Below are 22,639 nucleotides of genomic sequence, written 5' to 3'. Positions count from 1 at the left end.
ACAGACATTTGAGATGAAGGAGAAATGGTGATCCTATCTGTGAAGTAACCCTACATTTCTGTACACAAGTGTCAAAATACATGAAGCAGTCCTATAACTGAGGATACAGTTGGGCTAGATAAATATGAGCTATCTGCAGAAGCCAGAGTATATAAAAAGAAAAATGCCATTATTTAGACTGTTACTATGATTCTGTTACTGCATCTCAGATTCTACTTGAATTGTTTAGCATCCTCGAGTCCATGCCCTTGCATTATGTCTGCAAGCATGATGATTTGAGTTTGTGCTAGAGTAGGCATCATCTGTCCCATGTTACCCTAGATATAACTTAGGATTCCTACATTCTGGCAGGGCTTCAGTGCCTTAAATATCTTCAGGATAGGCAGGATTCTACCAAATGAGCCAAGGACTCTGGGGTCAAAGCCAATACTCCATATGTTTGAGTCTATGGGAAACGCAATGTGGCCTATATACACATGCATGCTTGCATGTGTGCTCCAAACAATTTTTTTTAGGGTTATATGTCATATATTGTTAAAAAACCTTAAATGAAAGTACATTTCATTGTTCTTGATGCCATCTTAAACACTGTATGCATTCTTTGGCAGTTTCCTAGTGAATAGTATATTCTCTTATACTGCTCTTGTACAACTGCTAATAAGTAGGTTCACAGCTGTTTAGATGTAAGCCCTGAGGAATTCTCTGTAATACTATCAAGGGATAAAACGTAATTTGTCACCAAGCCTTCTGGTTAGTTACTGCCACTGCTCTTTAACTTTCCTTTCACTCTGGCATCTAAAGTCTTTCAAGTGTTATTAGGGGAAGGGGATTTCCCTTTTCCACTTTTGAGATGTGAGCATTCCAGCGTGTTTGCTTAAAAAAAACCAATTAGCGTCAGAACATCAGGGATATATTCATAACTGTATAATGCTCATGGAAAAGAGAGACTGATTATCAGAATTTGCCTGTGCAAATGGCATCTCTTGCGAGTTTTCCTTCTCTGCAGCACAACAGGAATACTGCCTGATCATGGAATAGGCTCCCATGATGCAGCAACAGGAAGGATGAGCACGGATGAGGAAGTTCAGAGGAAGTGCTGAAGACAATATACAACAAATTCAATGCATCTGGCAGTCTATTTGTGGGATTAAATTCCTACTGTATTAATTATAAAAAATAAAAATGGCTACATAATTTGATATGCCTCTGACCAGACTATGACTACTACTACATGGGCAGTGACCCTTGACATAATCTTAAGTGGCACCCAGGCCCTGATGTAAGTATTGTCAAACCAATTGGGAGCAGTGACCATAGCGCTATTAAATTAAACATACACATAAATGGCCAATTGCCAAGAAAACCCAACACAGTCACATTTGACTTCAAAAGAGGTAACTTCCCAAAAATAAGGGGATTAGTAAAAAGGAAGTTGAAAGGCAAAGTCCAGAGAATCAAATCACTCCCAAACACCTGGGAGTTGTTTAAAAACACAATATTAGAAGCTCAACTGGAGTGCATACCACAGATCAGTAAAGGTACCACCAGGGCCAAGAGGATGCCAGCATGGTTAACAAGCAGAGTCAAAGAAGCTATTAGAGGCAAGAAGTCTTCCTTCAAAAAATGGAAGTTGTGTCCAAATGTGAAGGGGGAAAAAGCAAAACACAAACATTGGAAAAAGAAATGCAAGAAAACAATAAGCGAAGCTAAAAAAGAATTTGAGGAGCACGTTGCAAAAACATAAAAACCAACAACAAATTCTTCAAATACATTCAAAGAAGGAGACTGTCTAGGGAGGAGGTTGGACCCTTGGATAACAAGGGTGAAAAAGGTGTTAAAGCAGGATAAGGAGACTGCAAAGAATTAATTTAACTTCTCTGTATCTGTCTTCACAGTGGAGAATGTAGGGCAGATCCCTGTGCCTGAACTAACTTTGGCAGGAAGTTAGTCTGAAGAACTGAGGCAAATAGAGGTGATGAGAGATGAAGATCTAGGCTTAATAGACAAAATTAAAACTGACAAATCACCAGGTCCGGATGGCATCCACCCGAAAGTTCTCAAAGAACTGAAATGTGAGATTGCTGATCTTGTAACAAAAATATGTAACTTCTCCCTCAAATCCACCTCCATACCCGAGGACTGGAAAGTGGCCAATGTAACACCAATAATTAAAAAGGGATTGGGGGGGGGGAAGAGACCTTGGAATATACAGCCAGGTAGCTTCACACCTGTCTTCGGAAAACTGGTAGAAAGTATTGTTAAAAATAAAATAACCAAGCATATAGAAGAACAAACCTTGCTGAAGCAGAACCAGGATGGCTTCTGCAAGGGTAAGTCCTGTCTCACTAACCTATTAAGAGTTCTTTCAGAGTGTTCAACAAGCATATAGACGTGATCCAGTGGACATAGTGTACTTTGATTTTCAAAAAGCTTTCAACAAGGTACCTCACCAAAAACTCCTGAGTAAGCTTAGCAATCATGGACTAAGAAGAGGGGTCAGGAACTGGCTAAGAACTGAATCAGGGACTGGCTAAGAAACAGAAAACAACAGGAATAAATGGACAGTTCTCCCAATGGAGGGATGTAGAAAGTGGAGTACCCTAAGGACTGGTATTAGGACCTGTGTTTTTTAACTTGTTCATAAACAATCTAGAGTTAGAGGTGAGCAGTGAGGTGGCCAAGTTTGCTGATGAGGTGGTAAAATGGCAAATGCAATTCAGTGTAAACAAGTGTAAAGATACGCATATTGGAGCAAAAAAATTCATAAGTAAGCTCACAGGGTCTGAACTGGCGGTGACTGACCTTGGGGTCATACTGGATAGCTCCATGAAGATGTTGACCCACTGTGGGGCAGCTGTGAAAAAGGCAAAATCCATGCTAGGGATCATTAAGACAGGTATTGAAAATAAAACTTCTGATATAATGCTGTTATACAAATCTATAGTGCGGCAGCGTTTGAAATACTGTGTACAGTTCTGGTTGCCTCACCTCAGAAAGGTTATTGCAGAGTTGGAAAAGATTCAGAAAAGGGCAATCAAAATGATCAAGGAAATGGAGCATTTGGGGCGTTTTAATTTAGAGAAAAAGCGAGTAAGAGGTGACATGATAGAAGCGTTCAAAATTATGCACGGCATGGAGAAAATGGGTAGTTTTTTTCTCCCTCTCTTGTAGCACTTGAACTTGTGGACATCCAACGAAGATGAATGTTGGAAGATTCAGGACAGACTTCTTCACATAGCACATAGTTAAACTATGGAATTCGCTCCCGCAAGAGGCAGTGATGGCCACCAACTTGGATGGCTTTAAAAGAGGATTAGACAAATTCATGGAGGATAAGGGTATCAAAGGCTACTTGCTATGATGGCTACAGTATGCTTCTGAATACCAGTAGCTGGAAACCATAGGAGGGGAGGGTGCCGTTGCACTCAGGTCCTGCTTGTAGGCTTCCTTTGGACATCTGGTTGGCCACTGTGAGAACAGGATACTAGACTAGATGGGCCACTGGCCTGATCCAACAGGTTCTTCTTATGTTCTTATTATTCAGCTATACCAAGAGACAGAAAATGTCTATCCTGGTGCTGTGCCAGCAAGATTCCCTACAGTGCCAGCAAATTTCTTTATTAAGTTTTAGAGCCTGCTTTGCCCAAAACAGATGACAGCTGTTGAAGAAAAGGGGTCATTTCCACAGAAATATATTTTTTTCTGGAAATATGAACTATATGTTAAAAATGTTATGACTAAATGTACCACATTTTTCAGATATCTGAAAGTCCATGTATTAAAAATAAAGAAGTTATTGTATTTCTAGTACATGGGGTGCAACAGTTCCATCTGTTTGAAAAGAAATAAAGATTTAAGATTGCCTATGTTCCTGTTCTCCTCTGCTTTTTCAAAAACATGCATGCTGATCCAGCAGCAGAAAAAAAACTTATGCAAACCAATGCTACGTATACATTCCCTATATTATATGTATATTAAGTGCTTTTTTAAATAAATGATAATAGTTGGGTGGCCGGGGGGGCGGAGAAGGAGTCCAATCTTGGTAGTAGGGCTACACCTTCAAAAGCACCTTCAACAGTGCTGAAGAACAGAGGACTGGATTTAATGCTGCCCCCTCTACCCTTTCCCCGAAGCAAGAAGATGTTTTGCAACAACACATTCTACAATGGAAGCAGCTATTACTTACAAGTTTAGAACCAGTTACAGGTTTGTTTCTCAGAGCTGGGGGCCTATAAGCTTGGGCAGTCTTTGGCTCATCATTCGGCACTTTGCTTGGAACAGCATGGTATGTTACTGCCTTTGCTGGAAATACTCCATCCAAAAAGGGCTGCCAGGCAACTTGCCAAAGTTCTGCATTTTGTGGGACTTCATGTCTGAAGAGGATAGAACCCGTGTAATGCCAGATCTTGTACCCATTCCCAACTCGTAGCCTTGGGGAACATGTAGCTGTTACAACATGTTCCCCATCAGGGCACCATGCAAAATATGTAGAATCGGTGGCCTGTGGTTTGGAAATGAGTTTGTAGTTTTTAACATCCCACACATCCAGTTGCCCACTGAGATTCCCAAATCCAGCTAGTACTAAGATATGTCCTTGGGGGCTATAGTAGGCAGCATTGTGTGGACCAGTCCCAAAGTCAAACACAGGATCGCATTTTAGATTGAAGATTGTAGTTTTGGCAGGCATAAAACCATATACGACACAAAACTCTGTGGAATTAGGACTCCAGGCTGCATCATAAATAGGACCATTTTTTGCTAGAGGAAAAGAAAACAGCTAGTGTTATCAAACCATTATCTACATGTTCCAGAGACTTAAAAATAAGTTACGATTTTGCAGAGCAATCACAAGGAACATTAACTTTTGCTAACAAGCATGGGTAAGAAGTTAGCCTCCTTAAAATTGCAAGACATTAGACCAGGCTGCCAGAAATGGTGAGTGCCAAGCTGAAAGCAGTCTTGCAGGCATTTATAGTTGTTTAGCAGTGGCTCAATAACCCATTTTTGCTGCCTCTCTGAGACTACAAACCCACACCTATGATGTGCGTTTGTGTGCAGATTTGTCAAGCACCTGAAGGCCACAGTATATGTTTGCTTGGCTACATCAGGCTTGGTAGGGCATAAGTTATGTAGGTCTTCATTAGACTATAATTATTTCATTGCAACAGAGGCTAGTCACATCTCTCTTGGCACTGCTCAAGAGTGGCAACCAGCGAGCAGCCTAGCCATCTGATGAGAGAAACACCTGCCTATTCAGTGGCCAGAACATTGCCTGAGTTCCTTTCAGCAGTATTAGCCCTAACAGGTAGCTCCACAATGGCTGCACGCTTTTCTTTATTCAGTTAATTCATTTCAATGACCAAGTCTACAAAAAAAAGGTAGCCTCACTAGTAGCAAAGACTTTGGAACTTGGAGCACTTGAAAGTAGTGCAGTTGGTCCAGACACACTCTTAAAACTGCTTTACTTCTTTATAATGAGCAAGTACTCTTTTCTTATTAAGTTGTCACACTCAAATTATCACATGCTCAAGATGGAAGTTTTATTTAAATTCTGCACTACATGCATTTACTGAAATCTCATCAAATTAACAGATTAAAAGCAATTTAACAATGGGAGGGCTTTAAAATTGATTGGAAATCCTAATTTCAACCAGTTTCTCTTTCCAGTTCAAGACGCAGGGAAGGAGCTCTTTACTCTCCATCTCCTTTCTACGATGCACACTTTGAGCTCAACTCTTACACACATCACTTTTTCTGAATTAGTAGAACAAATGTCAGTCAGCAAAAGCCATACCCTTAATATTCCACAGGAATTTAATTGATGCAGGTTGGTAATTAGAGCAACAATGACAGATTATAAAGTTTATTTTAATTTTATTTATTTAACATTGTATATACCACTTGATTGTAAATAAAACCTCTAATCTGTTTACAAAGAATATAAAATAAGTATTTTCATAGAATATCACAGGATTTTTAGCATATACAGAGGATGAATTTTCAGTTCATAATGTAATTACCAGGAGAGTAACTTACGTAGTTGTACAACAGCACTTTCCCCGTTTGTTGCAATGTAATGCAGAGTTTGTTCTCCATAATAAGATGCTCCCGTTTTATCAACTTCTGTACTAGCTATTACAAGCACAGCAGTGGCTGTTCAGATATAAAAATAATAGTTTTTGTTTTTAAAAAGCAAACTACCCAATAATATGTATCAACTAATTTCTTTTTATAGGAACTTAAAAGTACAACACGTGGCAGGTTACTCATAGGATGGTCACTGTGGGAAACAGGTTGCTGGAGTATATCTATCCAGCAAGGCTCTTCTTACAGTCTTATACACTGAACCCTCTTCTTCCCACTGACCAAGCTGTACAAATTGTGTACACTTTACAGCCTGGTACTATTTTTTGCTTTACCTGCTGCAGCAAAGGACTGTAGCACCACAGCTGAAACATCACCATTTAGCAAGACAAAATCTGTCTTACTTGTTTTTAAATACAACCCAGTTCTCACAGTACACAGATTTGCCAGTTAAGAGTTGTATCAGCACCAACTTTAGATGAACATTCCAAGAACTGTTTGTGGCCGCTGTGCTGGCTATATCCTCATGCTCCCATGTGCTTGCTTCCTACCATATGTCTCACTGGAATACCAGCAGCCCTAGTGGCTGGAGTTAACTCACAGCAACAAACCAAGAGGTTCCTTTGCATGCACCAGGAGCCTAGCACCCAATTCTGCATATTATATGGTATTGTTGGAGAATTATAAATTGTGCCATTACGTTGCACTTTCTTGACAAGGCTTTCAAGGAAGATTGCACTACCAAACAAAGAATTACATCTACAGTAACATTCATCTCTTTATCACAGCATCCCTGTGACATTTTGGGAGTGCATTACAAAACATCAAACCAATACATTTTTAAAGACAGAAGAGAACAAGCATAATGCATCATAAACCTACCTAGTGGAAGCTCCACTAGAATGAAGAGAACATATGTGCAATTCCTGATCACTGGCAGTACAGTCCTATGAATGTTTACTCAAAAATAAGTCTGACTGTATTTAAGACAGCTTACTCCCAAGTAAGCGTGCATAGGATTGCTGTATGCTAGGGTTGCAAAGAATGGGAATGGTTTGGAAAATGGCTAAAAGTGTAGTGTAAATGCCGTAGTAAAATTTCTCTGTCAGCATTTAGAATTACACACACGTATATGCACTGGCTACATACTCAGAAAAAACAGAGAATCACTACACTCCTTGACAGATAAATAAAAAAACTGGAATTCGTTATACCTTTAATATTCCACAGCATTGTCACCTTATCAGCTTTAAAGAAACTCTTATTGGCTAATGCAGATTGTGGACCTCCAAAGCTTGGGTACTGGTACAGCCTTACAAAAGATGGAGCTCCTTTGCTTCCAGGAACATAGACAGCAACCTGTGTCAGTAACATTTCAGTAACTTGTTAATATAGTTCTCAAGCACAACCCAAAAGATGTAAATGGAATAATTTCTAAACTTTTTAAAGATTCCTATGAAATCAAAATTGTGGAAGAAATAAAAATCAAAAGGAGGCACCTTAGTTGGTTGATCTCCTGGTGATAACACAAAATCGGTGACTTTTTGCAAATGAAGTTTATTTGCAATTGTACCTGCAAAATCACAATTGTACTCAGGTTAATAAAGCTAATTGTGCACTGTTAGGTTTTGCTATTGGCTATGTTTTAGGGATGGCTTCAAAAAGTATAAGCTTATACATAAATTCAGGCACTGCTGAAAACAACTCCTCAACTTAAGTGCAAACCACCCCCTCATTTTAGCTATGTTCTTGAGTTGTGGCAGAGAACCTCAGGGCCAGGAGATGCATATGACCCTCCAGGTCTCTCTATCTGACCCTCAGAAATCTCCTTTGGCCGCACCCCTCATCAGCCCTGCTCTGCATCTTCCTTGAGTGCTTTTGCATGGCTGTTACATGCCCGTTAACTGTGATAATATCTGCAGCTTGCTTGTATGGAGAATAGAGTGGTGCACAGCTGTAATATAGCCTACTATACTAAAGTCATATCCGTTGACACACACCCTTTTTCCCTCTGGCTGCACCCACCACTGGTGTGTATCCTTCAAAATATTGCCTATGAGGGAGGATGTTCTTGAATTAGCCAGATTTCCCATCCTGAAAGGTTTCCCACCCAGTTCTTGAATTAGCCAATGGCTTCTCGTCAGGCTCTGTTGATTCAAAAGCTCCACTCTCTTTTGAGTCAACAGCCTCTTTTACGTATCTATGGTGTAAGGGATTCTGCCTCTAAACACTATTACATTTTCCCAAAAGGCAAGCAGCTTCTTTCCTTGATTCTCAAACTAAACACTAGAAGCAACATGGGCATTATTCACTACTGCTAATGCAATCCCCTCCAGTGAGACCATCTGCAAAGTTTCCACTCAGGTGCAGTGACAGTTTCAGTGGAGGGTGCACAGCCACTTGGGCTAGGCAGTCCCCCTGGAGCCCAGGTTTGGCTGGGGATCACCATGACTCCTCTGCTTAGTCTGCCAACAGGAAACATGTGTGATGTTTGTGGTGGGTTCTCAAACACTGCAGGCATTCAAGAGATAGCTGGACATCCACCTGTTGGGCATGCTTTAATCTGAATTCCTGGGTTGAGCAGGGGATTGGGCTCAATGGCCTTATAGGCTCCTTCCAACTTTACTATTCTATGATTCTATGTTGCTCCTTACGTATCATATATGATATTAAGCAACAGTCTCTCATATCTGCCTCTATCATCACACTCAGGGTGCAACCCTATTAATACTTGCCTTGGAGAAAGTTCAATTGAACACAGTGGGACTTCTGAGAAAATATGAATAAGATTGCTCTCTTAAGTTACTTTATTTGCATTTGTCTATCATTATCTTCCATATATCTGTGGCTGAACCACTGGAATAATTAATTCACCTACCTACCTGACATTGTTGCCCTCTGTAAGAAACACTTTCCAATTTTACCTACGCTTCCCGAGTATGCATTATGTGTAAGCTAATATGAATTTTGTATTATGGAAGGCAGTTTCAAAACTGTATCAAAGTGTTAAAGAAATGCCTCAATGCATCAGAAGTGGAGAACTGTGATAAACTTTGCAGCTCAAAACACAAGAGAAATAATGAAAAGAAAACTAAAAGGGAAAGCTTATCTAGAGAACGAGAAAGGGCTTGCATACTGAAGTTGTTGTTTTCAAAGAAGTGCAGCTCATTGTTAACACTCCTGGCACATACACTTTCATCATCTGACCAGCAAGGACACCTAATGATTAGAAAGGGGGAGGAAATGATAATATGAAACCTGAGAAAAACAGCAGCCTTTAGCTTGGCCTGAAGAGAAACATTGCCAAACTGTAAATTTTACATATGTGGTTTGAAAATACTTCAGAATTATTAAGATTATCGATTTTTTGTTAAAACACGTAACTGAAATAGTTATTGGTGGTATTTTCCAACTACCCAACTGCTATTATCCTGGTCTGATAACACAGGTTGACATACAACAGCATCAGCCCATTAGAGGAACACATTTCCCTTGGGGAATGGAACTTCCCCCTCCTCTCTTCACTGTGCAGTCCCTTGCAGGCCCCAAAAATATGATCTGGAAAGTTTGGCAACCCTCTGGAGCAGATGTGGGCAGTATGGGAGGCTGCAGGTGTAGGAGACAAAGGGGATGTTCCATTGCATGAATGGAAATCCACTTGTGTGATGTTGGATATTGCTCACAGTGTACAATTTACAGACAATGAAAATGATATTTCCATGTTACAAACTGTACAACAGAATCAGATACTTTAACTGCAAATACAAAAGCTAGGTATTTCAAATCCTATTTCGTAAATAATAAATTCTCTTGAATGCTACTTACCAGTTCTGCATCTTTTTCTGGATGAATGACTTTAAACATTTTCCAGTTTTCACATCAAAAACTTGAAGGTTGGGCACCCCTGCTGCACCATCTTTACCAGCTACAATAAACAACATATATTGCACTGTCAGCCTTCAAAATAATCCCTAGGTCTGCTTCCCTACTTTACACTACATAATTTATGAGTGCCTTATAGTGAATGCTCAAGAAGCTAACATACAAGGACAACAAAACAGGCTGTTTCTTTGAGCATTAGCTTTCACTGATCCCATATCTACAAATAAGAACAATTATTTTCCTCTTTAAAACAATCCTAGATACAACAGATTTTTCCTAAATCAAAATTCTCAATCCCTGCCACACTTTAGAGATGTAATACACACTTCACTAGTGCTATCAGCTATGTTTACCCTTTGATGTCAAAACCCTGAGGTATATATGTATTTGTGGCAGATGTCACTCCATTCTTTTCTCAACTTCATCTGGAACTATTTGTTCCAAACAGTGATGCACTTACTCTCCACATGTAGGCCAAGCTAGAGGTGGGAGATTCAATTCCAGATCTGCCAATATCATTTCATTTACCCAAAAGCAGCCACAGGGGAAATGGGATCAGAGCTGTGGTGCTGGAAATATGTTAAGCCTTTCCTCTGTGCTGTTTCTTTTTCTCTCTCCCCTCCCCCCAACACATTCCCCCAATAGCTAATAGCAGTTTTAGGGGAACAATTTAAGCGAGAGAAACAGCAAAGACAGAAAAAATAATAAATCCCCACTACCCACCAAACTGCTTTTAGGGAAAGAAAATGGCATGACATTTGACTGAGTAGGGGCTGATTTTAGTGGCAGGGGGCCTAATGTATGGATGGGCTCGGATTGTGAGAACTAGACCTGATGACTTTTTGGCCCTTTCTTACAGTGTGATTCTCTCTTCTTTACGTAATATAGCCTTCCCCAACCAGATGTTTTGAACTATAACTCCCATCACCATGCAGAAACTTTCCTCTTCTCCCAGGCATTTTAACATGTGTTTTATATTGTTTTAAATTGTGTTTTAAATTGTTTTTTAAAAGATGTATTTTAAATTGTATTTGTTTTTAGTTACTGTAAACCGCCCAGAGAGCTTCAGCTATGGGGCGGTATACAAGTTAAATAAATAAATAAATTAGCCAGGCTGGCTGGAGCTAGTAGGAGTTGCAGTCCAAAATGTCTGGAGGGCACCAGATTGGATAACACCAACAATGTAAATTGTGTTTTATAGAGAATAAGGAAAAAAATCATATGGAAAAGCCCCTCCCTCAAGGAGCTGCAATCTTAATTCCACACTGAGGCACACAGCAACGGGAGAAAAGAAAAGGGAAAGGAAACAGTAACACACACACACAAATTGTTACTTTGATACTTCAGAAATAAACTTTTTTCTCTCTCCTGTATTTTTACAGTTCCTGGTACACAAAAGGTTAGATTCTTGAACGATCTAATGGCCAAACCAAGCATGTTTACTGTCAAGCATGGGGTGCTGGATCAGACATTTGAAATACTCACTTGTGTAGGGCTGCCATGTTACCAGGACACTGCTCTTTGGAGAGAATTCAAGGCAAACTGTCTTTGGCAGATCAAAAGATTGCAGTGCATTGTGGCTGGTGACATTCACAATGTTTACTCTGGAACCAAAAGAGGTAACTTCAACAAAGCTTGATTAGAGTGGTTAATTAATAGCCAGCTTTAGCTGTTCAGTTCCAAATTTACTTAATTTTGAACTGCTAACAGAAAATAGAACTATTTTTCCATTTACCATAACATTCAATATTTCACTATAGTTCAGAAACTGAATCCCTTAGAGCAGGGGTGGGGAATCTTTTCCCTATCATAGTCACATTCCTTTGGGGGTGACCCATCATGCCAGGAATAGGCAGAGCCAGAGTCAAAAGTGGGTGCAGCACCCCTTTCTCTCTGCCACCTCCATTCCTCCCCATTTTGCCCTCTCCTAGTCAGCTACATGAAATTAGGCTGAGAGTAGTAGGTTGCCCATTGCTTAAGAATCTTCAGTAACCACTTAGCTTCAAACCTTCATACACTTTACTCCTTGAGACTGCAGTCATGCAAGAGTCACATTTCAAATGACTGTGACCAGATACATTTTCTTTGTGTGGCCTATTCACATCTTACACTCCAACTTACTTTATTCCAAACCTCTATAAATGGCAACAATAAAACTGGGAGCAGGTATCAGATTAAAACAGCCCCATCTATTATATGTTAATTGAGATCTAAATAGCTGAAGGTGACACATGTGTATCAAACAACACCCCAAGAACAACAAAATGCAACTGAAGTAACATCTTTGGTAATTCATTAACTAAAAACAGAAATCAAGGGGAAGAAATACATGCAACCTCAAAAACTAGAATCCTACACATGCTTAGGTCCATTTATTTCAATGAAGCTAAGTATGTCAGATTGGGTCCATGTTTGGAGCATTTTAGAGTGCCTGTGCTACCAATCTAATCATATCCTCTGGAAAGAAATACATAAGCTGGGTAGAATTGCACATAAGTGTTGGTACAGCTGCAACCTTAACAATTCTTCCTGGGAGGAAGTTCCACTGAAAACAGACTGAAGTTATTTCTGAATGAGCATGTCTATATATTTATGTAGACTATTTCCTTAAGCAATTTTGTGTACGTGATTTAACATATGAACCAAATCTTCTTAACAAATGTTAAAAAAGTAAGAAGTTTTACTGACTGTTCTCCATTGCACCAAGCAAAAAGGGAACCATCCTTGCTGAAAGCAAAAACTTTGCTGTTTTTCCCAGACTCCCTGGAAAAAGCAAATACATTTCTATTACAATTGAAGTATATTATACAAAACAAGAATATTAATAAAATAGAATGAGTTGCTAAATTAGCCTAGGAAATGTACAACAAAAACCTTTTTTGTATTTACAGTAATGTTAAATGTTACTGAAATCACATCTGTAACAAGAAACTTTTGATTGGCCAGACTAAACAAAAAGCCCCAAACGGAGACTAAATCCAAACTTTTTTCTAGTATTCAGTATGTCAGGAAGAGCAATCCTATATTGAGGAAGCCAGCATAATTTAAACTGGCTGAAGTTATGCCATCTTTAAGTACACCAGATCCTAACTCCATTCAGGGAGGAGAGAATGCTAGCTCACACAGCAGAGCCCAGTGGAAAAAAAAATAAAAGCAGCAAAACATAGTGTAATTGTGTGTTTTTACTTAGACCACTCTTTTTCCCGGCGTAACTTACACCAGGACTGGAAGTCACACAACTAAACTGAACAGATGTATAATACAGGGCAAGTCCACCTCCCCTCGGTTCTACCCCTGGAATGCCGCTTACATCAGCTTAATTTACTCCAATCTCAACTGAACCAGGAGGGGCGGGGTTTTGCCAGGTGAGCCGCAGCTGAACCGGATGAGGGACTTATGCCGGAGTAGCCAGAGATCCGCCATATCCTAACTCCCCTCAGCCCAGCATAAATACCTGTAGGATCGCACTCTTAGACTATTGGTCTAATAACCAAAAGACTCACCTTTCTTAACAATTTAATGGTACATTCCTTGTCCCATTCCTGATTCTAGGGAGACGCTGACACCTATCTCATCAGATTTTTTCCCAAGGAATTAGGGTCATTTGATCTTGATCTAACAAATTTCAGCTTTCAGTAGATTAATCATTTGGAGGTACAATTTGGTCTCTAGTTTTGAATGAGAAATGCACAGATTTTTCTACCAATCCTGATGCCTTGAACTGCATATGTACCACATTTCAGGGTTCTGACCGATCAAAGAGTACTCTAACAATTTTCACACCTTTCCGAATCAGTGAGGCTGAAGTATCTTTTATTTTATCCCTCCCCCCACTGGATGCAATTGGACAATTGGCAATTGGGTCTATTTATTAATTAAATTTCTATCCTGCCATTCTTCCCAAAGGAACCCAGGGCACGTGCATGGCTTGGTCAAAATGCATTACTTTTAATGATGAAATGTGACAGATCATTTGAAAAGCACATTTTGATGCACATCCAAGAATGGATGCTGTGTATCCAAATGTGCATCTGACTGCAAATATGCATAGTATTGCTTTAGATCCAAGTGCGTATTCTACTGAAAGCAATGCTATGCATCGAGACCATGTGCATTCAGATGTGCGTCAGGAAGCTGTCTACATACAGTGCAGATACCCTCCCCAACCTAAATCTGCAGGTTCCCTGTTCCAATTCAAGGATGATTCAAGCATGTAAAAATGTCCCTTTTTCAGGGTGTCTTGGGCTTATCCACACTAGCTAGAAAGCTGCAATTTAGTATGTACATATTCGAAGATTCTCCGATTACTAGAAAACTCTGGAATTAAGCAGGCAGGTACATACATCCACATTTGCTGAGTGTAAGTTCTGTTCTCACTGATGCTGATTATCATCTGAATTTAATCAGTTATACTTTGGACTATTTATCTGAAGCACCATTCGTCAATTGCCTCAGACATCTTGTAAAGACCTATCTTTTTGCTTTTCCTGACCCAAGAAATGGGACCCTGTTATTACTGAATTTCTGTTTATCTGTTTTTCTCCTGTTATACTGGTTACTATGCTGTGTCTTTGTATTTGTGGAACGGCTTTATTTTTTTATATTGTATTTTTGCATATTGCTTACAGTATTTTTAAATATAAAGTGGTTTTAAAACGCTCTTAAATAAATATACAAAATTACAATTCTAAAATATTTAACAAAACTTAAACGTGAAGTACCTTTGAAATATTGTATTCTCTGTGAAATGAGGAGGCCCATTCACCATATAGAGTCCTTCAGATCCTCGCACTAATTGAAAAAAAGCATTCATTCATTTCACACTAATGGAATTTAGCACATATTTATGTAACAAATAAAGGACAATATGAATTATACCTCACTTTAATAAGCTTAGACATGAACAAGCCTTTTGCCTGTGTACACAGTCCCTTTGCTCCTCAAGCATTCAAAACAGGAAGCCTCCAATTAACCACAGTTTCCCACTTTATCTGAACTGAGATTATGGCATACCAGCTTTGGAACAAGCCAAGATCTTAAAGTTAACTTCAAACTGTGGTTCAATATTCTGGCTTTTTCTGAAGTTGATATCCATGGTTTCTCATCTTGGACAAATGGGAACTATAGTTAAAGGATCCCAGGTTTGATTGCTCCTACTGCTGAAGAAGAAAAGGGATAGAAAAAAAAGTTCATTCATACCTAAGCTTCTAAGCAGAGATAAAATTGCCCAAATGCAGCCAGTCTGAGGCCTGTATACTTGTATCTTTGCAGAGGAATGGCTAAGCTTATCCTGAGAGCTATAATAGCTGCTTGAACTGAATCAAGGTGTAGGGACCCCAGTTTTATACTTGTGCTACTTCCCTACTTTTAATGTGGTCAAGGAACCAAGCGGAAAAGGCCAGTGATTAAGACTGAAAATCTATGCATGCTTTCTTGAATTGTGTTCACAGGCTAACAAGAATCCAGCATAGTAGTGTAACATGGCAGTTACATGTTAACTGGGTTGGGCACCTACCAATAACCTTACTGCTGCATCCTGAACGAGCTGGTGTTTCCAGAGATTTTTCAGAGGCAATCTCACATAGGCTTGGCTGTAACAATGCTGAGCCATGTTTTGTTTAACAAACCACAGGTTAACCACAAGTTGTCCCACATGTGATCAAACAAACCTTAGTTTGTTTCTCCAAAGTTTGTTTTGCTTTCCAGATGCTCTTGCCTCATTTGGCATTTGCTCTTCGTATTTGGTGAGCACCTGGGGAGAGTCATCAAACAAACAAACCTTGGCATTCACACAATGCCAAACCATCGTTAAAACAAATCAAAGTTTGCAAGCCAACAACAAACCATGGCTTCAAATGATAGTTTGTTGGCAGCAAACAAGCCATAGTTAAGCTGCTGGCAGGGTTCACAAACAATGCTAAACCATGGTTTAATAAACCACAGTACAGTGTTATATGCAAACCAGCCTATTGAATGTATTGCAATAATTCAATATGCAGATAACTATGGCAGATCTGACCTTCCTAGAATTCAGTGCAGCTGCCACACCAGCCTAAGCTAATGAAAAGCATCCCCCTGGCCACAGGTACTACCCAAGCAACCAGAATCAAAGCTGGGTCCAGGAGTATTCCCAGACTGCATGCGTGTTTTATCAAGGGGAATACTACCCTATCCCAAGATCACCTATGTTTTCCTTTAAAAATAATGAGTGACTTGCTAAAACACAGGAAAGAATGGTGGGTAGAGAACCCAAAACACAGCTTGGGCAAGAAAAGTCAGAGAAGTGATGCTATCCTCTTCAGCCTTGTAACTTAAAACATATCTCAGTTGTAACCTGGGAACTGTAGCATTAAGGATGGGGCTCTTGCACCCAGGGCTGTGGAGTCGGAATCATGGAGTCGGAAGCAATTTTGGGTGGAGTCGGAAGCAATTTTGGATGGAGTCGGAGTCGGTAGAAATGTACTGACTACGACTTCAAAATAAAATTAATATTTTAGTATTAATAATACATTAATATACATTTGCCATTTATGAAGGAGTCAGAGTTGGAGTCGGACAGTAGAAAAATAGAGGAGTCAGAGGTTTGACATACAGACTCCACAGCCCTGCTTCCACCTTTAATATGGGAATTTAAGAAGATGCCAAGTTTCTCACCTCTTGCAACACTATTGCATGACAAGCATTATCTTCACAAATCTTCAAAGTTATAAAAATTATAGGAACTCTGTGCTCTTTTGCTTTCAGGTGCTCTAGGCTGTTCTTCAGTCCAATATAATGATTTATAGATTGGGTCACATATATGACTTTTAAACAAGTTATCTACTAAATAGAACGTTTACACCACCAACCGAAGTCCAAGAGTGCAATCACAATGTTGTTGTACCCTTTTCTACGTAGAAACGTAAGAAGTTACCTTATACCAAGTCAGACCACTAGTCCATCCAAGGCAATATTGTCTATATTGACTGGCAGTAGTCTTCAGGTTCCAGGCAGGAGTCTCTGCTAGCCCTACCTGCAGATGCCAGAGACTGAATCTGGAACCTTCTGCATGCTATACAGTTGCTCTACAAATAAGCTACAGCCCTTCTGACTTAGGAAAATCAATGCATTGTCTGAAACCGATACTCATAGATATGTTTCAAGAGTATACTCATGTATTTAGTGTGTACACACACAAACATGTGTAATTGAATATTTTGTGGCTACAAATCCTAATCTTATGCATATTTACTCAAAAGTAAAATTGATTAGGATTTGCTCCAAAATCTCTGTGAATAGGACTGCAGTTTTACTTGGTAGTAAGTAAGCCCTATGAAATTCAGTGAAACCTTAGTTCCAGACAGAATGCCTAAAGTATGATCCTAGGAAAGCTGACTGAAAACAAGACTCACTGAGCACATTGGATTTTACTTCTGAGTAAAACTTGTATAAGAGTGAAGCCTACTTGGGACTGTCCTAATAAGCTCTTTAGATCTTCTGAGTAAGTTAACAGAAATCTACTTTATACAAAACCATACAATTAGCCCATCTAACTCAGTGCTGTCTACAGTGATGCAGTTGGATACTATTTTCTGGACTTAACGATTTTAACGGGACCCCTCCCGCTTTAGTTGGCAATGGGTATTACTTCACTTGATACAAAAGGTAGTGAGCTAGCACTGTTGTATTTGGGGGCTCATCTGCTCTTTCTACGTAATGGGACCCTGGACTTGTATCCCAAAGTCTTGTCTGGAGTGTACACTGACCGACTATAGCGAGTAACAGTCTCAAGTTTCAAGAGATGAACCTTTCCCAGCCCTACTTGGATGTCAAGGACTAAACCTGTGCCCTTCTACATACAAAGCATGCGCTCTGCCACTGAGAAACAGTCCTTCCCGAGAGACCCTTAGGATCGCCCTGCGCATACCACAGATCTTGAACGTGACCGGCATGAGGCTTGTAACCCACCACTCGAAACGGAGCGAGAAACGACACATGGCTCAATGGACAGTGCCCAAAGGCAATGGCGCTGTCAAGGAGAACCCGCGCAGCACAACCACCGTAAAGCACTGTGCCACATTGGGAAGTAAAAAAAAAAACCCACTTATTGATTCGCCCTCAACCCACCTGCCAGGAGTATCGTGGGAGGCGCCATTTTGAGCCGGGCCCAATGCTTCTCCTTCCGGGTCGCGAGGAAGGGAGGTCACGTTCAAGAACCTTACACGTCACCTCCGCCTTCCACCGCCAGCTCAAGAGCAGACACCTCTTTCCGGGGTGACGTGTACGAACCCGAGGGGAGGGCCAGGGAGTTTCCCAGATCACGTGGCTGCAAGAAGCCCTCGGCGAGAGCCCCTCCCCCGAGACGAAGTCCTATTGGACAACGACGGCAGAGAAGCGAAAAGCGAGAAATGCTGTCGCCGGGTCCGCGCCTTTAATGTTATAAACTATCGTAAGGAGCCAAACCCTGAGGAGAGGCGGTTGTTTCCGGGTTGGTGGCCCCGCCTCCCCACTGCTGGGTACCGCGCTTCCGGAGGGCGGGGCCTGCGTGAGAGCAGTTGCTGCTTACGCGGCGGCTGGGCTGCAGGGAGCCGGAACGGTGCGTCAGCCAGTTCCCTCTCGCCCTCTTCTCCTCATACACCAGCGCGGCGGGGCCACAGGTCAACTGCGGTGTCAGTCAGTGGCGGCGCGTCTGTCAGGCGGCGGCAGCAGCAGCTTGGTGCTCGTGAGGCGGCGACGGCGGCAAAGATGGTGGCGAAACAGCGGATCCGTATGGCTAACGAGAAGCACAGCAAGAATATCACACAGCGCGGGAACGTGGCCAAGACCTCGGTAGGGTCCCCTTTTCGTCACCCCATCTGCTGTTGGGACCTCGTCCGGGCGACTGCCTGGTGGTTCCTTGGCTTCTCTTAGCGGAGGCCGCAGAAGTCTCTACCTCGGGAGAGCCCCCCTATTCCACTTGACCACTGCCTGCCCCCCCCGGCAGCTCCTGAGTTGGGTCCTTCTCCCCATCTCTTGCAGGGAGGATGCCCTCTGGAGCCCTGCCGTTTGTATCTCCCTCCCCATCCCCCACGACCCTTGTGATAGCCGCCCCACACCCCCAGTCTTCCTCTGTCTGCTCTGAATTAAGTTTTACCTGTTTGGGTGGGGCTTAGTCCCGCGAAAATGTGTGTGGGATGGGAGCCTTTGTGTGTGCGGTGGAGGGGTCGTCGCCCAAACGACTCCTGGGAGACTCCGTTGGCAGGTACTGAACACCCACCCTCCCCCCAAAGAACACATCATCTTCGCTTGAGCCGTCCTGACGCGCTGGCTCTTCCCACAGAGAAACGCCCCCGAGGAGAAGGCGTCGGTGGGGCCCTGGCTGTTGGCGTTGTTCATCTTCGTGGTGTGCGGATCGGGTAAGTTGCTAACAGGTTGAAACTGGGCGAGGCCACGTCCCCCTTCCGCTCCCTCCTCCAAGAAATTGACGGTTTGGGGTAAATTTACAGGGAGCTGAGAGGTGAATTGGATACAGTCTGTAGACAGTTGTTTGTGGGAGGTGGGGAATAACATTCTGAAAAAAATCAGTTTTAGTTAAACAAGGTTTGGTTAAGGTTAGCTATGCTTGTATCCCCGTTGTTTACTTCTCAGATGTAGCATGCTCGTTTTCAGAAAGTTCTGTAGTGTCCAGTAATTCTGGTCTTTCAATTATTTATATATTCAATCACATGATCGGGTAGAAAGTGATCCCATTTAGAACATATAATAATAATTTTTTTAGCAATGAAAAATGAACATTAAGCTTTTGTTGCTTGTAAGACCTACTCTGTTCATTCCAGGAAACATAGTATCAAGACTGGGTTGGAATGAGAAATTTTCACATAAAAATGATAATACAGTCTGACAAGTGTTGAGATGAAGTGGGTGAAATTTCAGGAAAGGTGTAGGGAATTTGCTGGGCAAGGTAGATCCTGGTGGTGTTGGTCATGCTGCTGCTGTGTGGATAAGTGCCATATGGTGAACTCTACCATTGGACTTCATTGTGTTACCAGGAATTCCAGCTTAGCTTTTAACTTCAAATTGTAGCTACTGCTTCATTACAATTATTGTTTATTAAACACTGTTTAACACTACTAGACAATGCATATTGGATTCCTTCCACATGTACATGTTGCCTCACAAGTTGCTTGAGCCAATGACCTTCGTCCAGTTTTCCTTAATAATCCCACACCTACACTGATCTTTGTTAAGTCTGTAGCAATAAGGATCTGCAACAGAAAGATTTCTACAGAGGCATCCTTAGAATTTTCGTTTCACAATGCTTCCCTGAGCTCGTTTATATAGAAGTAGCCCACCAAGATCAGTGGGATTCACTGCTATACCTTTGCTTAAGTTTGTACAAACTAATATGGCTGCCCTTTTGGAATTTGCTATTTGAGGCTCACTTATTTAAATAGTCAAATTACATGTATATGGTAGTTTTGCTGTGACCAGGTGGCTCAGGACAGTTTTACAAAAAGAAAAGTTACTTAGAATAGGCTTCCTGAACACTGTCATTAACAGTATCTTGTGATAGTTTATCTAAATCAATAAGCTTATTCGCTTCAACTTTTTATACAAATTATGTTGATTGTTGCAAATAATATAAGGAGAATGTATTGGGTTTTATTAAATGTGTGGTTTTACTCACACATTGAAAGTGAATAAATACATTTTTTCTATCTCACAAAATGATATAAAGAAAGAGATTGGTATCTTATTGTGGGTTCATAGCTGATTTTAAACAGGCTTACAGTCTCCCATGGTAGCTCCTTAACTGATGAGGTAGAAAGCAATGGTCTAAATTAATAGATTATTAGTGAACTATGAATAGCAAACTTATACACTGTGCTGAACAAAGGAAGATTTACCTTGGCAATTTTTCTTTTTAAAACAAAAGTCCTATTCTCACTTACCTGAGAATATGACCCACTGAACGTGGAGCAGCCTACTTCTGAATAAATATGTATAGGACTGAATTGAAAGTAGCATTGCTGAAATCAGAACTGCAAATTAAAATGGATTGTTTTCAGCTAAGAAAACAGGCTTTTAGTGCCATATGGTACAGTTTTATGCTTGGGCTTCCTAATGTCAGTTTCTTTGGTTGAAGATTTTCATATGAAGTAAGGAATAGCAAAATATTCTCTTTCATGCAGCTTTGTAAAATCAAACTGAACTCATTTAGAAGCTTTTCTGAAATCTGTTGAACTAGCAATGCCTTTTTGTCAATATGCATAACTCCAAAACAGCTTGTCTTTTCTGCATTCTAGCGTTACCTCATCAATTAGCAACATCTAAACCTGTTTCCTTTGCAGCTATCTTCCAGATTATTCAGAGTATCAGGATGGGCATGTGAAGGAGCTGACCCTTAAACAAGATAGTTACATTTCTCCTGTGAACTATGAACTTTCATTCCTGATGTTTGATACTTGGAATTTAAATTAGCTGTCGTCTTGCTTCTGAAGAACTTTCCATGTTGACCATATGTCATTCCAGGTTCCTTCACAAGTCATTCCAAGTTTTTTAGTCCATGCCACAGTGCCTTGAAAAAGCACCACATGTATAAAGCAATAAAGAGTTACTGTTACCTTACAGTCGTGGACCTACTTATTCTGTGAATCAAGCTCATGCTTTGTTTGATATATTAAAGTGTAAGCCGTGTAGATATCTAGTGACTGCATTATATGTAAACACTGATCTTTGTTAATCTTCTGTATAAATGGAAGTGGTTTTATTTAAAATGGAGAAAAGCTTATGAAATAGTGATTGTATGAATAGTTTAATGCACACTCATGCAAAAAAGAACATCTTATGTATGCGTAGCTTAGTTAGACTGTAGCATGTGGCAATTTAATAACTCGCAAATGGTTCTGACAGAAGACTTTATCCTATGCTTCTTGGAAGATTGTTTTAATACAATGTAGTTAAAACTAATAGCTTAATTGACCATAGATATAAACGAACAAACCTCTTCAGTCTTAAAAAGCACCAGAAACTTCACAAAATGTTCAGTTGTTATGCTGTATTCGAATGTCAATGTTTCTCATGCCATCATTCCTTTTGTTGGGGTGGTTAATCCTTTTGGGAGCAATTCAATCTCTAGTGCAAAACATCAGCTGGTAACTTGTTCCATGATACTCTAATGTTCACAGTAGCCCATCCAGAGATTACTAACATGCATGCAGCCTGAATAGTACCCCAGTTCAGCTGAACAACTTAACAGGTTAAACACATGCTGCTGATTACAAACTTCTATTTTACTGTGACTCAAAGCATTTTCTTTAAATTCTACAGCATTTTAATTTCATGGAAGTTATCAGAATGATGTTAAGAGTAAGTGGTTATATTTTCACAGGGTAGTAGAAACACAATTGAAATATCCTTGCCACTACTAACATCTCCTTGTTGCAGAACATAGCAAGGTAAAGATGACTTTGGGCACTCTCCCATAGAGTGCCTTCACAAACAAGTAATTGGACCACAAATAAACTACTTAAAGGGCTATGTGAGTGAAAAGTTAACTAGGTAAATTACTCCATAATTGTGCAGGGTTGCATTGCTGATAGACAAGTGACTAGAAGGCTACATTTCTTACCATTAGCTGTCAGCACATTCTGTAAATGGGAAATGCTTGTTTGTAATCCAAGAGTTATTTCCAATAAATTACTTTAAAATGTGA

General features: G+C 40.5%; 2 protein-coding genes across 3 annotated transcripts in view; one reads left to right on the top strand and one right to left on the bottom strand.

Annotated features, from left to right (window-relative positions):
- EIF2A (eukaryotic translation initiation factor 2A) overlaps nt 1-18,742 on the bottom strand; it is a 24,142-nt gene extending 5,400 nt beyond the window's left edge. Inside the window, exons 1-10 of one of the 2 annotated variants that reach the window (XM_061637022.1) lie at nt 18,073-18,742; nt 14,688-14,757; nt 12,655-12,729; nt 11,452-11,570; nt 9,910-10,009; nt 9,221-9,303; nt 7,584-7,657; nt 7,299-7,443; nt 6,037-6,153; nt 4,187-4,758 (exon numbers count right to left, since the gene is read on the bottom strand). In XM_061637022.1, coding sequence (XP_061493006.1) covers nt 4,187-4,758; nt 6,037-6,153; nt 7,299-7,443; nt 7,584-7,657; nt 9,221-9,303; nt 9,910-10,009; nt 11,452-11,570; nt 12,655-12,729; nt 14,688-14,757; nt 18,073-18,100 — 1,383 coding nt within the window. In that variant the 5' untranslated portion in view covers nt 18,101-18,742. The other variant, XM_061637021.1, reaches the window with a different exon arrangement.
- Nucleotides 18,221-22,639, top strand: SERP1 (stress associated endoplasmic reticulum protein 1). Its single transcript, XM_061637023.1, has 3 exons — nt 18,221-18,774; nt 19,265-19,340; nt 21,276-22,639. Exons 1-3 carry the CDS (start codon nt 18,691-18,693, stop codon nt 21,314-21,316), a joined length of 201 nt encoding a protein of 66 aa, XP_061493007.1. The 5' UTR covers nt 18,221-18,690; the 3' UTR covers nt 21,317-22,639.

Source organism: Rhineura floridana, chromosome 7 (assembly GCF_030035675.1).
Source record: "Rhineura floridana isolate rRhiFlo1 chromosome 7, rRhiFlo1.hap2, whole genome shotgun sequence".
Taxonomy (NCBI): Eukaryota; Metazoa; Chordata; class Lepidosauria; order Squamata; family Rhineuridae; genus Rhineura; species Rhineura floridana.
Note: the sequence above shows the minus strand (reverse complement) of the source record. Positions and strands in the feature narration are given on the sequence as shown.